Source organism: Herpailurus yagouaroundi, unplaced genomic scaffold (genome assembly GCF_014898765.1).
Source record: "Herpailurus yagouaroundi ecotype Mexico unplaced genomic scaffold, PumYag 182, whole genome shotgun sequence".
NCBI lineage: Eukaryota > Metazoa > Chordata > Mammalia > Carnivora > Felidae > Herpailurus > Herpailurus yagouaroundi.
In genome coordinates this window covers 60,480,100-60,492,439 of record NW_024412413.1, presented here as the reverse complement: position 1 = coordinate 60,492,439, position 12,340 = coordinate 60,480,100, and the positions used below count along the sequence as shown (strand labels likewise).

The following is a 12,340-nucleotide window of genomic DNA, read 5'->3' as shown; positions in this document are numbered from 1 at the left end:
ATCTACAAAGGACTCAATGTGAGAAACAAAAAAGTCCCTCTTCCTTGTTTCTATGCCAAGAAGAGAGAAACTGTCATCCGTAGTTTGCCACTAAGAAATCTTTAAGACTTTGAGCAAAATCCACACTGAGATGCTTCCTGTGGGTATCTCAAGATCTCTATTCTCAGAGATATATTCCAAATATACATGGCAGAGAAACATATAAGAAATGCTAATAAATATGATTTATTGACACCATAGCCTTGTTCATGTACCAAAATATGCTCACAATATGAGATATACTGAACCAAAGATCATAAGTCTTAAAGGTCTATTACAAATTTATGCTTCAAAAGAAATAGGGGTGCAGAATAAATCACTTATACATCAAAACCTTCAACCATATCCATGTGGGGAATTTCCTATTGGTTGCTGAAACAAGGAAGTCAGAGATTTGGACAATTATGGAGATGAGGATCTATGGAAGATAGCCAGAGAAGTGTCAAACGGTACAGGGAAGGGGAAAGAGCACAAGGAGGAGAAAGGGAATCACAAAAAAAAAAACAGAATCTGATAGAAAAACTTCCACCAAGAGTACAGAAGTATGAAAAACTAATGGAGTCAGAGGAAAGTGACTTAAATATGGAGATTTTATAAACACTTGGGGATTAAAGGATAGGTTCAAAATATATTCTCCTGGGGGGAAAAATGAGTAATTATTCTGTAACAGATTCTGTTAAGTGTCCAAAAACATATCAACTGGGGAATTAAAAAGACTTTAGGATTAAGGTCATTCACATAGAAGATATTGGGCTTCCATGGAGCCAAGGCCACTGCAATGTGATACTGGTTTGGGACAACTGAATAGAGAGTAATATATGACATGATTCGTTACTATCAGCTTTGTCTCTCCTACCCTGAGAAAGCTCATTTTTCATCAGTCACCTTTTTCCTTCAGATCTCCAAATGGTCAACAATGAAAAATAGGACGTTTACTGAGTTCATTCTGTTGGGCTTCACAAATCAACCTGAGGTCCAAATTGTGATATTCATCTTTCTGCTCCTCACCTACATGTTAAGTGTCCTAGGAAATCTGACTATCATCATTCTCACTCGGGTACACCCTCACCTCCAGACCCCCATGTATTTCTTCCTCCGGAATTTCTCCTTCTTAGAAATTTCCTTCACATCCATTTTTATTCCCAGATTTCTGACCAGTGTGACAACAGGAAGTAAAGTCATCAGTTTTGCTGGATGCTTGATTCAATATTTTTTTGCTATATTCCTTGGGGCAACAGAGTTTTACCTCTTGGCTTCTATGTCCTATGACCGCTATGTTGCCATCTGCAAACCCCTGCATTACCTGACCATCATGAGCAACAGAGTCTGCATACAACTCGTGTTCTGCTCCTGGCTAGGAGGATTCCTAGCGATCTTACCCCCAATCATCCTGATGAGCCAGGTGGATTTCTGTGCCTCCAATGTTCTGAATCACTATTACTGTGACTATGGGCCCCTTCTGGAGCTTGCCTGCTCAGACACAAGCCTCCTAGAATTGATGGTCATCTTCTTGGCAGTTGTGACTCTGGTGGTTACTCTGGTGCTGGTGACATGTTCTTATACATACATTATCAGGACCATTTTGAGGATCCCTTCTGCCCAGCAAAGGACAAAGGCTTTTTCCACTTGTTCTTCCCACATGATTGTCATCTCCCTCTCTTATGGCAGCTGCATGTTTATGTACATCAATCCATCAGCAAAAGAAGAAGGCGCTTTCAACAAAGGAATAGCTGTGCTCATTACCTCAATTACTCCCTTATTAAACCCCTTCATTTACACTCTAAGAAATCAGCAAGTGAAGCAAGCATTCAAGGACACCATCAAGAAGATTATGAAGCTTTAAAAACAGAATACATTTCAATCAAAGGCATATATCCTAATTTCAAGGTATCTGCAGCCTAGTATGATAGAAAGGTATATAAACTGTATACTTACGTAATAAGCTTACAAAAAATAAAATAACATGGTAAGGGCTATTAGAGAAAGATAAATGAGAATCCACAAAAAGAACAGTTAGAGAGAATTAACTATTTTCCAGAAATCACTTGAAATTCAAGAGGCAAAACATATTGCTTATTTAGAAGAGTGGAAAAATAAGAATTTAGAGGAAGAGAGGCCAAAATCTAGGATTGCCATTTTTCTTCATCATGGGGCCCTAGAAACTATGCTTCCATCAAAGTGTCAATAATTTTTATTCTCCTCCCCTTTTCATTCACCTTTCACTGTAGCCATTACAACTTTTATCCTTCCATAAAGGAAAACAAAAAGGATATACATTTGGTCCACTTTTCTCCAAATGAAGTGAAAACCCTCAAGATTTTTATCAACTTACCCATCCATTTTCTAGAAGTTATGGTTCCAAGAGTATTCTAGAGCCAAGGTTAAAAGTCTTCCACTTCTGGGGCGCCTGGGTGGCGCAGTCGGTTAAGCGTCCGACTTCAGCCAGGTCACGATCTCGCGGTCCGGGAGTTCGAGCCCCGCGTCAGGCTCTGGGCTGATGGCTCAGAGCCTGGAGCCTGTTTCTGATTCTGTGTCTCCCTCTCTCTCTGCCCCTCCCCCGTTCATGCTCTGTCTCTCTCTATCCCAAAAATAAATAAACGTTGAAAAAAAATTTAAAAAAAAAAAAAAGTCTTCCACTTCTACACAGGATCTATTGCTTTTCTTCACTGACATCTTTTTAAGTTAATGACTGAGATTTCCCATTCTCTCTCTTTGGTAGTTTTGGTGATTTTTTTTTTTTTTTGCTATTATATTTTCACCTTTTTGTTTACTTTTATTAGATATCAGAAAGGACACCTTCTGTGATATGACTCCATTCTTTTAACTTTCCCCCAAGTTTTTGCTTTTGTTTATAACATAAGCCAGGGATGCCTGTTTCATAAACTGCAAGTGAATATAAAGTATTAATATGGTTTTATATCTAGAATGTTCCAAATTATGAGTGTTAGCAACCAAATGGGAATAGAGACTACCCTACCAAGGACTCTACACATGGATTCAAGGTGACAACAACTTGAATATGAATTGGTGATGGGCCTAAACTTCAAAGGAACTAAGAACATTTTTGGAAATCTGAGTACTTGCAAATATTTTAGTAATATCCTAATGCATTGTAGAATGCTGGTTACTGTTTGAAGCACCAGTGAAACATCATCTGGTGTGTTCACATGCTTTATATGTGGTAATATTATTTGGTGGAATGATGCTTCTTGGGAATTTAAGAAACAAGCTGCATTGGACTTGTTATAAGAGAAAATTTCCAGAACCATAAAAATATTGAAGAGCGCATCATATTTTGAATAAAGCACCTTTTATGTAAAGCCATTGCTATTTTGAATACCTGGATTTCTTTGGTGACTAAGATAGAGATTGGTGATGCCTTTTAATTTATTACAAATTGTTGGGGAACATCATCAAAAAGACATGATCACAGATTGACCCGTGAGCTGGACCCATACCTGGAGGCTCCTCCCTCCCTCCCCTATCCTTGGAATGTGGGCTCCACTTGCCTTTCCCACCCCCAGAGGCTGCTCCAAGAACACAACCTTGAGATAGTTACATGGTGTGGAGAACACCTGCACGTTATAAGTGACTGAACCCAGTTAAAGCCTATTTATAAACTCTTAAGAAGCAGTGGGCAGCTGTGAGGATCCAACTGCCTTGCTGCCACCCAAGGCAAGCCTCATACGTAAGTTCCCTTTGCTCATTAAAACTGCCACCTACCAACCTGGAATGGCCTGCTTCTTTCTTCAGTCTCTCCCTGCCTTCTGAGTACAGAGGCCAGCTTCAGATTTCACCCAAGAAGCTCCCAAAAGTGTTATGAACCAATAAAAATTTACTGAGCTATTATCAAATGATATAGAAATGTTATCAAATAGCCACCTTTCTTTTTTTTTTTATTTATATATGAAATTTATTGTCAAATTGGTTTCCATACAACACCCAGTGCTCATCCCAAAAGGTGCCCTCCTCAATACCCATCACCCACCCTCTCCTCCCTCCCACCCCCCATCAACCCTCAGTTTGCTCTCAGTTCTCAACAGTCTCTTATGCTTTGGCTCTCTCCCACTCTAACCTCTTTTTTTTTTTTCCCTTCCCCTCCCCCATGGGTTCCTGTTAAGTTTCTCAGGATCCACATAAGAGTGAAACCATATGGTATCTGTCTTTCTCTGTATGGCTTATTTCACTTAGCATCACACTCTCCAGTTCCATCCACGTTGCTACAAAAGGCCATATTTCATTTTTTCTCATTGCCACGTAGTATTCCATAGTGTATATAAACCACAATTTCTTTATCCATTCATCAGTTGATGGACATTTAGGCTCTTTCCATAATTTGGCTTCAAATAGCCACCTTTCAATCATTATGTTCCCACAGATCCACACTTCTACCCAAATCTATGGTGAAGTGGAAGATAATGCCATATAGTGGTCAAAAATACATGCTTTAGTTCGAATCCCAGATTTGTGTTCTACAACAGTTGCCGTGGGATGGTTATTTGACCTCTCTAAGGCTTACTTTTCTCAAATTCTAAAATGTGGATAAATAGTTATGTCTATTGTATGTGACAGTTTTGAACATTAAATGATATAATAGGCATAAAACATTTTAAAAGCCAATACTTAAATGTTTAATAAGTGATACCCATTTTAACAGTATGATAACGGTGAACAATACCTTCTCAAGAAACTGGGGCTTAATTAGTAAAAGAGATGTTAAATTGATTGCTTTAATATGACTGGGACTATATAAATGTTGGCCATTCTAGGTGTAATACCTCTGCACCAAGGTCAGCTTGCTTACATTTCTCTTATGTCCAGTTGCATCCTAGGATAGCCAGATCAATGAGGGTCTTATCCACACTTCAGATAAAGCCAATCAGAACATTTGGCAACAGATTATTAGGACCTAGCTACCTCAACTCCATGTGCCCTCGAAGCACACAAGATAGGGAAGGAGGATAGTTGGTGTGAGTCAAAGTTGAAGAACACTTTAAGGACTTCACCCAGGGGCGCCTGGGTGACTCAGTCGGTTAAGCGTCTGACTTCAGCTCAGGTCATGATCTCACAGTTTGTGGGTTCGAGCCCCACATCGGGCTCTGTGCTACCAGCTCAGAGCCTGGAGCCTGCTTCGGATTCTGTGTCTCCCTCTCTCTCTGCCCCCTCTCCTGCTCATTCTCTCTCTCTCTCTCTCTCTCTCTCTCTCAAAAATAAACAATAAAGATTTTTTTAAAAAATTTTTAAAAAGGACTTCACCCAGCCTTCATAATATCAGCATTTAGAAATTAATTTGGAAAGAAACATATTACCTTCTAAATGAGCTTGTCAAAAAAAAAAAAAAAAAAAGACAACTTCTGAAACTGTTCATTAAGCTGGCTTTATGCTAGCACATACTTGGAATGTAATCCAAGTTATAGATAAACAGAGGAATGCATTTATCGATTCTGCAGCTAAAACTTTGGAATGTTCAGTTTCTAAATGTATAAGTTAGTGGGCATTATCCCTCCTGTCACCACTGGACACAAGAATCGAAAGAAACAGTTTTAGCTACCGGTATTCTCAGGATAACATTAGAGCAGAGTTAGAGCAAGGAAATAATAGAAACACATGAGAGCTGACCCACCACACTTCAGCATTGGTTCCTCTATCCTCTATTCCTTCATCCCCAGCGGTTATGGACTACAGATACAAATCTAAATACATAGTATTCTCCCAATGCTTCCCCTTGCAAACAGTTAAAATAAAATTCAAAAGAAAAAAAAAGAGTATTTTTTAAGATGGCAAGTTAGGTAAGAACACTTCTATAATACTTGGGCCATCTGGCCTAAGGATCTTGTTTGTCATTTCTCTAAATTTATCCAGAAGGTCACGAATCAGGGCTTAAACTTCTATTCCTATACATCACTAGATAGTAGAGCTAAAGCCTATACATATGTAATGAGTTCAGAAGCCAAAATCACCACCCATGTTAGGAATATATCCACTGGCAGCGAGGTGCAAAATTACACACCACACAACATATGATGCAAAGAATTACTGGATCAGAAACAGTAATAATTTAAAGTAAGTATAATTTCTAAAAAAGATATGAATGATACTGTCAAAATCAAGGACAAAGCATTATTTTAAAAACTGGGTGAAAAGACTGTTGAAAAACATAATGAGTGAAATAAATAATAAAACAATGAGGATAAATACCTGGAGAGATAAAACAAAAACAAAAATAGCTAAATCAGATCTGATGTGTTCTCCCATAAAGCAAAAAAAAAAAAAAAAAAATGATAAAGAGACTAGATAGATAACTGAAAACAATAAAGTTACTATATTAGATAGAAAAATAGGTAGTTAGGTAATTAGACAACAAAAGATAAGTGCAGATACCAAAATAAACCTATATAATAAGAGTTACAGGTAGAGAAAGGGTGGAATAATAGGAAATAATAATACATTTCCTATAATAGAGAAGGCTGGATATTTCTAAGTATGCTGAAATGGGATCTATAAGGAAAATATAAACCTTAAGAAACCAGACTTTTGGGGGGCACCTGGGTGGCTCATTCACCTGAGCGTCAGACTCTTCAGCTCAGGTCATGATCTCACAGTTCATGGATTCAAGCCCTGCACAGGGCTCTGTGCTGACAGCATGGAGCCTGCTTGGGTTTCTGTCTCCCTCTCTCTCTGCCCCTCCCCCACTTGCTCGCTATCTCTCTCTCTCTCTCAAAAAAAAATAAATAAAATTAAAACTAAATTAAATTAAATAGGGCTACTTGGGTGGCTCAGTTGGTTAAGCATCCAACTCTGGCTCAGGTCACTATCTCATGGTTTGTGAGTTCCAGCCCCACATCGGGCTCTGTGCTGACAGCTCAGAGATTTTGGCTTCTGAACTCATTACATATGTATAGGCTTTAGCTCTACTATCTAGTGATGTATAGGAATAGAAGTTTAAGCCCTGATTCGTGACCTTCTGGATAAATTTAGAGAAATGACAAACAAGATCCTTAGGCCAGATGGCCCAAGTATTATAGAAGTGTTCTTACCTAACTTGCCATCTTAAAAAATACTCTTTTTTTTTCTTTTGAATTTTATTTTAACTGTTTGCAAGGGGGAGCATTGGGAGAATACTACGTATTTAGATTTGTATCTGTAGTCCATAACCGCTGGGGATAAAGGAATAGAGGATAGAGGAACCAATGCTGAAGTGTGGTGGGTCAGCTCTCATGTGTTTCTATTATTTCCTTGCTCTAACTCTGCTCTAATGTTATCCTGAGAATACTGGTGGCTAAAATAAATAAAATAACAAATAAAAATAATTTTAATAAAAAAATAAATAAAATAAACCAGGCATTTTTATTTCTTTTTTTTTAACTTAAAGTCAAGATTAACATATAGTGTAGTGTTGGCTTCAGGAGTAGAACTTAGTGACTTTTCACTTACATATAATACCCAGTGCTCATCACAAATGCTATCCTTAATGTCCATCACCGATTCAACCCAAATACTACCAACACCCCTCCAGCAACTGTCTGTTTGTTCTCTGTATTTAAAAGTCCCTTTGGTTTGTCTCCCTCTCTGTTTTTATATTATTTTTGCTTCACTTCCCCTATGTTCATGTTTTGTTTCTTAAATTCCATATATGAGTGAAATCATATTTATCTCTCTCTGACTGACTTATTTCACTTAGCAAAATACACTCTAGTTCCATCCACACTGTTGCAAATGGCAAGACTTCATACTTTTTTGAATGCCAAATAATATTCTATTGTGTATAATATATATATATGTGTGTGTGTGTGTGTGTGTGTGTGTGTGTGTGTGTGTGTATATATCACATCTTCTTTATCCATTCATCACTCAATGGACATTTGGCCTCTTGCCATACCTTAGCTGTTCTCGATAGTGCTCCTATAAACACTGGGGTGCCTGGGTCCCTTCAAAATAGCACACCTGTGTCCTCTGGATAAATATCTAGTAGTGCAGTTGTTAGATTGTAGGGTAGTTCTATTTTTAATTTTTTGAGAAAACGCCATACTGTCTTCCAGAGCGGCTGTACCAGTTTGCATTTCTACCAGCAGTGCAAAAGGGTTCCCCTTTCTCCACATCCTCACCAACATCTGAGGTGCTCATTTTAGCCATTCTGACAGGTGTGAGGTGGTATCTCATTGTGGTTTTGACTTGTATTTCCCTGATGATGAGTGACCATGAGCATCTTTTCATGTGTCTGTTAGCCATCTGGATGTCTTCTTTGGGAAAGTGTCTCTTCGTGTCTTTTGCTTATTTCGTCACTAGATTATTTCTTTTTTGGATCGTGAGTTTGATAAGCTCTTTATACATTTTGGATACTAACCCTTTACAGAATATGTCACTTGCAAATATTTTCTCCCATTCCACCAGTTGCCTTTTAGTTTTGCTGATTGTTTCCTTCACTGTGCAGAAGCTTTTTATCTCGATGAGGTCCCAGTTGTTCATTTTGGCTTCTGTTTTCTTTGCCTCCAGATATATGTCTAGTAAGAAGTTGCTGAGGCTGAGGTCATGAAGGTTGTTGCCTGTTTTCTCCTCTAAGGTTTTGATGACTTCCTGACTTACCTTTAGGTTTTTCATCCATTTTAATTTTATTTTTGTGTATGGTATAAGAAAGTGGTGTATGGGGTAAGAAAGTGGTCCATGTTCATTCTTTTGCATGTCACTGTCCAGTTTTCCCAACACCATTTGCTGAAGAGACTGTCTTTTCTTTTATTGGATATTCTTTCCTGATTTGTCAAAGATTAGTTGAACAAGCATTTGTAAGTCCATGTCTGCATTCTCTATTCTGTTGCATTGATCTATGTGTCTCTTTTTGTACCAATACCATACTGTCTTGATGATTACAGCTTTGTAATACAGCTTGAAGTCAGGAATTGTGATGTCTCCAGCTTTGATTTTTATTTTCAACATTACTTTGGCTATTCGGGTCTTTCTAGTTCCATACAACTTTTAGAATTGTTTGTTCTAACTCTGTGAAGAATGCTGATGTTATTTTGATAGGGATTACATTGAATATGTAGATTGCTTTGGGTACTGACATTTTAACAATATTTATTCTTCCAATCTATTGCTGTGTAACATATCACTCTAAGTTTTAGTGGATAAAACATTTTTTTTTATCACTTGCAGTTCTAGAAGTGGACAGGAACAGCTGGGTGGTTCTCATACGGGTCTTTCATTTAGCCGTAATCGTTGGTGAATTGATTTGGAATCATGTGAAGACTCATCAGAGCTGATGTCCAAGGTGGGTTCTTCATTAGATGTCACCAAAGCTACAATGGCTGAAAGAGATGGGACCTTATCAGGTATTTCTCTCTACGTAGCCTCTCTGCAAGTATTTCACTCCTCACTGCATGACAATCTCAGGGTATTCAAACTCCTCACATAACAACAGATTTCCCCAAAGCGTTTGTTCCAAAAAAGATGAGAGCTACAGATCTCCAAAGACCTAATTTCTGAAGTACTACACCTTCATTTCTACTACATTTTCATGGTCAAAATCAAGTCATAAAGATAGTCAAGATGAAAGGGGAGAGGAAAGAAACTACAACTTCTGATCTGGAAAGTAACGAAGAACTTGCAAGTATCTTTAATCCACCAGAGTCATGAATCTAAAAATGCCCTCAAGAGCCAAAGCAGCTATTTACAATTAGTTCATCCTTCCACAATTCTACCCTTTTTATAATCTCAGCCCCTCTGGTCCTCATTGTTTCAGCCACAATCTGATGCCCTCAAGTCAAGGATTCATGTGTTTTACCTGCCTTCAGTAATTGCTTTTGGAACAATTACTCAGAAGACAAAGCCTATCAATTATCATAAAAGACTATTTGGTTACATTTTTATGTTAATGATTTTTTGCACATGTTTTAATAACTTCAGATTACAAGAGACAAGGATTACAATTGAACAAGGATTACAATTTTGTTCAAATCCACATGTTTATTGTGGGGCAGCATTAACAAAGTGGAGTTGAATGTGGAGAGAACTTGTGTTTCCTAAAAATCAATGTTCTTATGCTCTTGAAAAGAGAAAATATTTTGAAAGAGGCAGTGTTGCAAGGAAGGGAAAGCAGTGACAAGAATGGAATAGATTCAACACACAAGAGTAATGGTTAAGGTATACATGACAAGATTAAAAAGAGTTAAGAGGCACCTGGGTGGCTCAGTTGGTTAAGCATCTGACTCTTATTTTTTTTTATGTTTATTTATTTTTGAGACAGAGAGACAGAGACGGAGTGTGAGTGGGGGAGGGACAGAGAGAGAGGGAGACATAAAATCTGAGGCAGACTCCAGGCTCTCAGCTGTCAGCACAGAGCCCAATGCAGGGCTCAAACTCACAAACTGTGAGATCATGACCTGAGCTGAAGTCGGATGCTTAACTGACTGAGCCACCCAGGTGCCCCAGCATCTGACTCTTGATTTCAGCTCAGGTCATGATCTCATGGTTCACGGAATCAAGCCCCACATTGGGCTGTGCACCGATTGCTCCAACCTGCTTGGGATTTTCTCTCCCTCTCACTCTGCTCATGCTTTATTTATTTATAAATAAATAAATAAATAAATAAATAAATAACATTTAAAAAGAGTTGATTGAAATGTAGATTAGGAAGACATACACATTTCACAAAAGAAGAAAAATATCCATCTACATAATGCTGCACCTATCACAATTTTTCCTTAGATTATCTTCCCAATTTTATTTATTGTTCCTCAATATTATGAGAATTGCACAACTCCCATAACTTAATAACCATCTATATACTAAATCAATAGATTGTTTGTAATATATGATATCATGTCAGTATATGATAAATTGTTTTTGTTTCAATTTAAATTCCCAATATGTGAATCTAATATTTCTTTGAAAGAAATGCAAGTCTTTTAAGGATGTCATGGAAAGACCGCCTTACTTGTGTATTTCTCAGAGTATAAATGAAGGGGTTCAACAAAGGGGCAACAGATGTAGTGAGCAGAGAAACTGCCTTATTAATGGCCACTTCATCCTTAGCTGAAGGTTTGATATACATAAAAATGCAGCTGCCATAGGTGACAGAAACCACAATCATGTGGGAAGAACAGGTGGAAAAGGCTTTTTTCTTTTGCTGGGCAGAAGGTAATCTTAGAATTGTCCTAATGATGTATATGTAGGACAGAACTATACACACAAGGGTCATTATGAAGGTCAACACACACAGACTATGACCAGCTGCTCTATGAACCACGTATCTGAACATGAATTTTTCAGTATCGGAGAAGCATCACAGACAAAATGGTCAATATCAGAGTCACAGAATTCCAGATGGAGGCTCAAACCAAGGGGTGGAAAGATAATCAATAAGCCAGACACCCAACAAGACAGGATAAGATTCCAACAGACTCTGTTGTTCATGATGGTCACGTAATGCAGGGGTTTGCAGATGGCCACATAGCGGTCGTAGGACATCACAGCCAAGAGGAAAAATTCTGTAGCTCCAAAGAGAACAATAAAAAAGATTTGGCTGAAGCAGGCCTTGATGGTGATGGTTTTGTCCCCACTTGATATCATGTACAGGTATGTGGGGACACAGGCAGTTGTGAATGAGATTTCTAAGAAGGAGAAATTTTGAAGAAAAAGATACATAGCTGTTTTTAAATGAGAATCCACCAAGATGAGAGAAATTATGGTCAGATTCCCAATTACACTTATCATATATGTGATAAACAGAAAGATAAAAACCAGAATCTCTAGTTGTGGGTCATTTGTCAAACCCAGTATGATGAACATTGTTATTGCCGAATGGTTTCTCATCATTGACTTCATACTACTGCCCAATCTTCACATAAAAGTCACAGAAATTGGATCTGAGGAGCAACGTCACAATATGACAGGATCAGACAGTGACTACCAATACCAAGCAAACCAAGTCACATTCATTTCCTTCTGTAACTTGATAATCAGGTTTTGATGAGGTAATTCTCTCAGCTCCACTGAAATATACCACTGGGAAGCTAAGCTATGGGAAGTTTCTTTTGAAAATTGCTGCTACTGAAATTGTTTTCAAATATTCCAGGTCTCCCAGTTCACAGCACTTATTTCCAATTCATTTTTTAAGCCCATACTTTGGTTGAGATTTCCCCTATTAGATCAGGAGTTGACTGCTTTGAGCTATACTTTGATGGGTCATTCAATCCTTTATTCTAAAACTTTTGTACACCAAAGCTAAATCCTAAAACTGTTTTGCTTTATGTTTTGGTGCCTGATAAAATGCAAAATATATGGAGGATGTTGGTTATGCCCTACT

The 12,340-nt window shown here is 38.0% G+C and overlaps 1 protein-coding gene and 1 pseudogene across 1 annotated transcript; one reads left to right on the top strand and one right to left on the bottom strand.

The window, feature by feature from the left end:
- The first annotated feature begins 955 nt into the window (after positions 1-955).
- Positions 956-1,882, top strand: LOC121041098 (olfactory receptor 6C4). Its single transcript, XM_040491847.1, has one exon. It carries the CDS (start codon positions 956-958, stop codon positions 1,880-1,882), a length of 927 nt encoding a protein of 308 aa, XP_040347781.1.
- Positions 1,883-10,909: 9,027 nt separating this feature from the next.
- Positions 10,910-11,847, bottom strand: LOC121041096 (olfactory receptor 6C2-like; annotated as a pseudogene).
- Between the last annotated feature and the right edge of the window lie 493 nt (positions 11,848-12,340).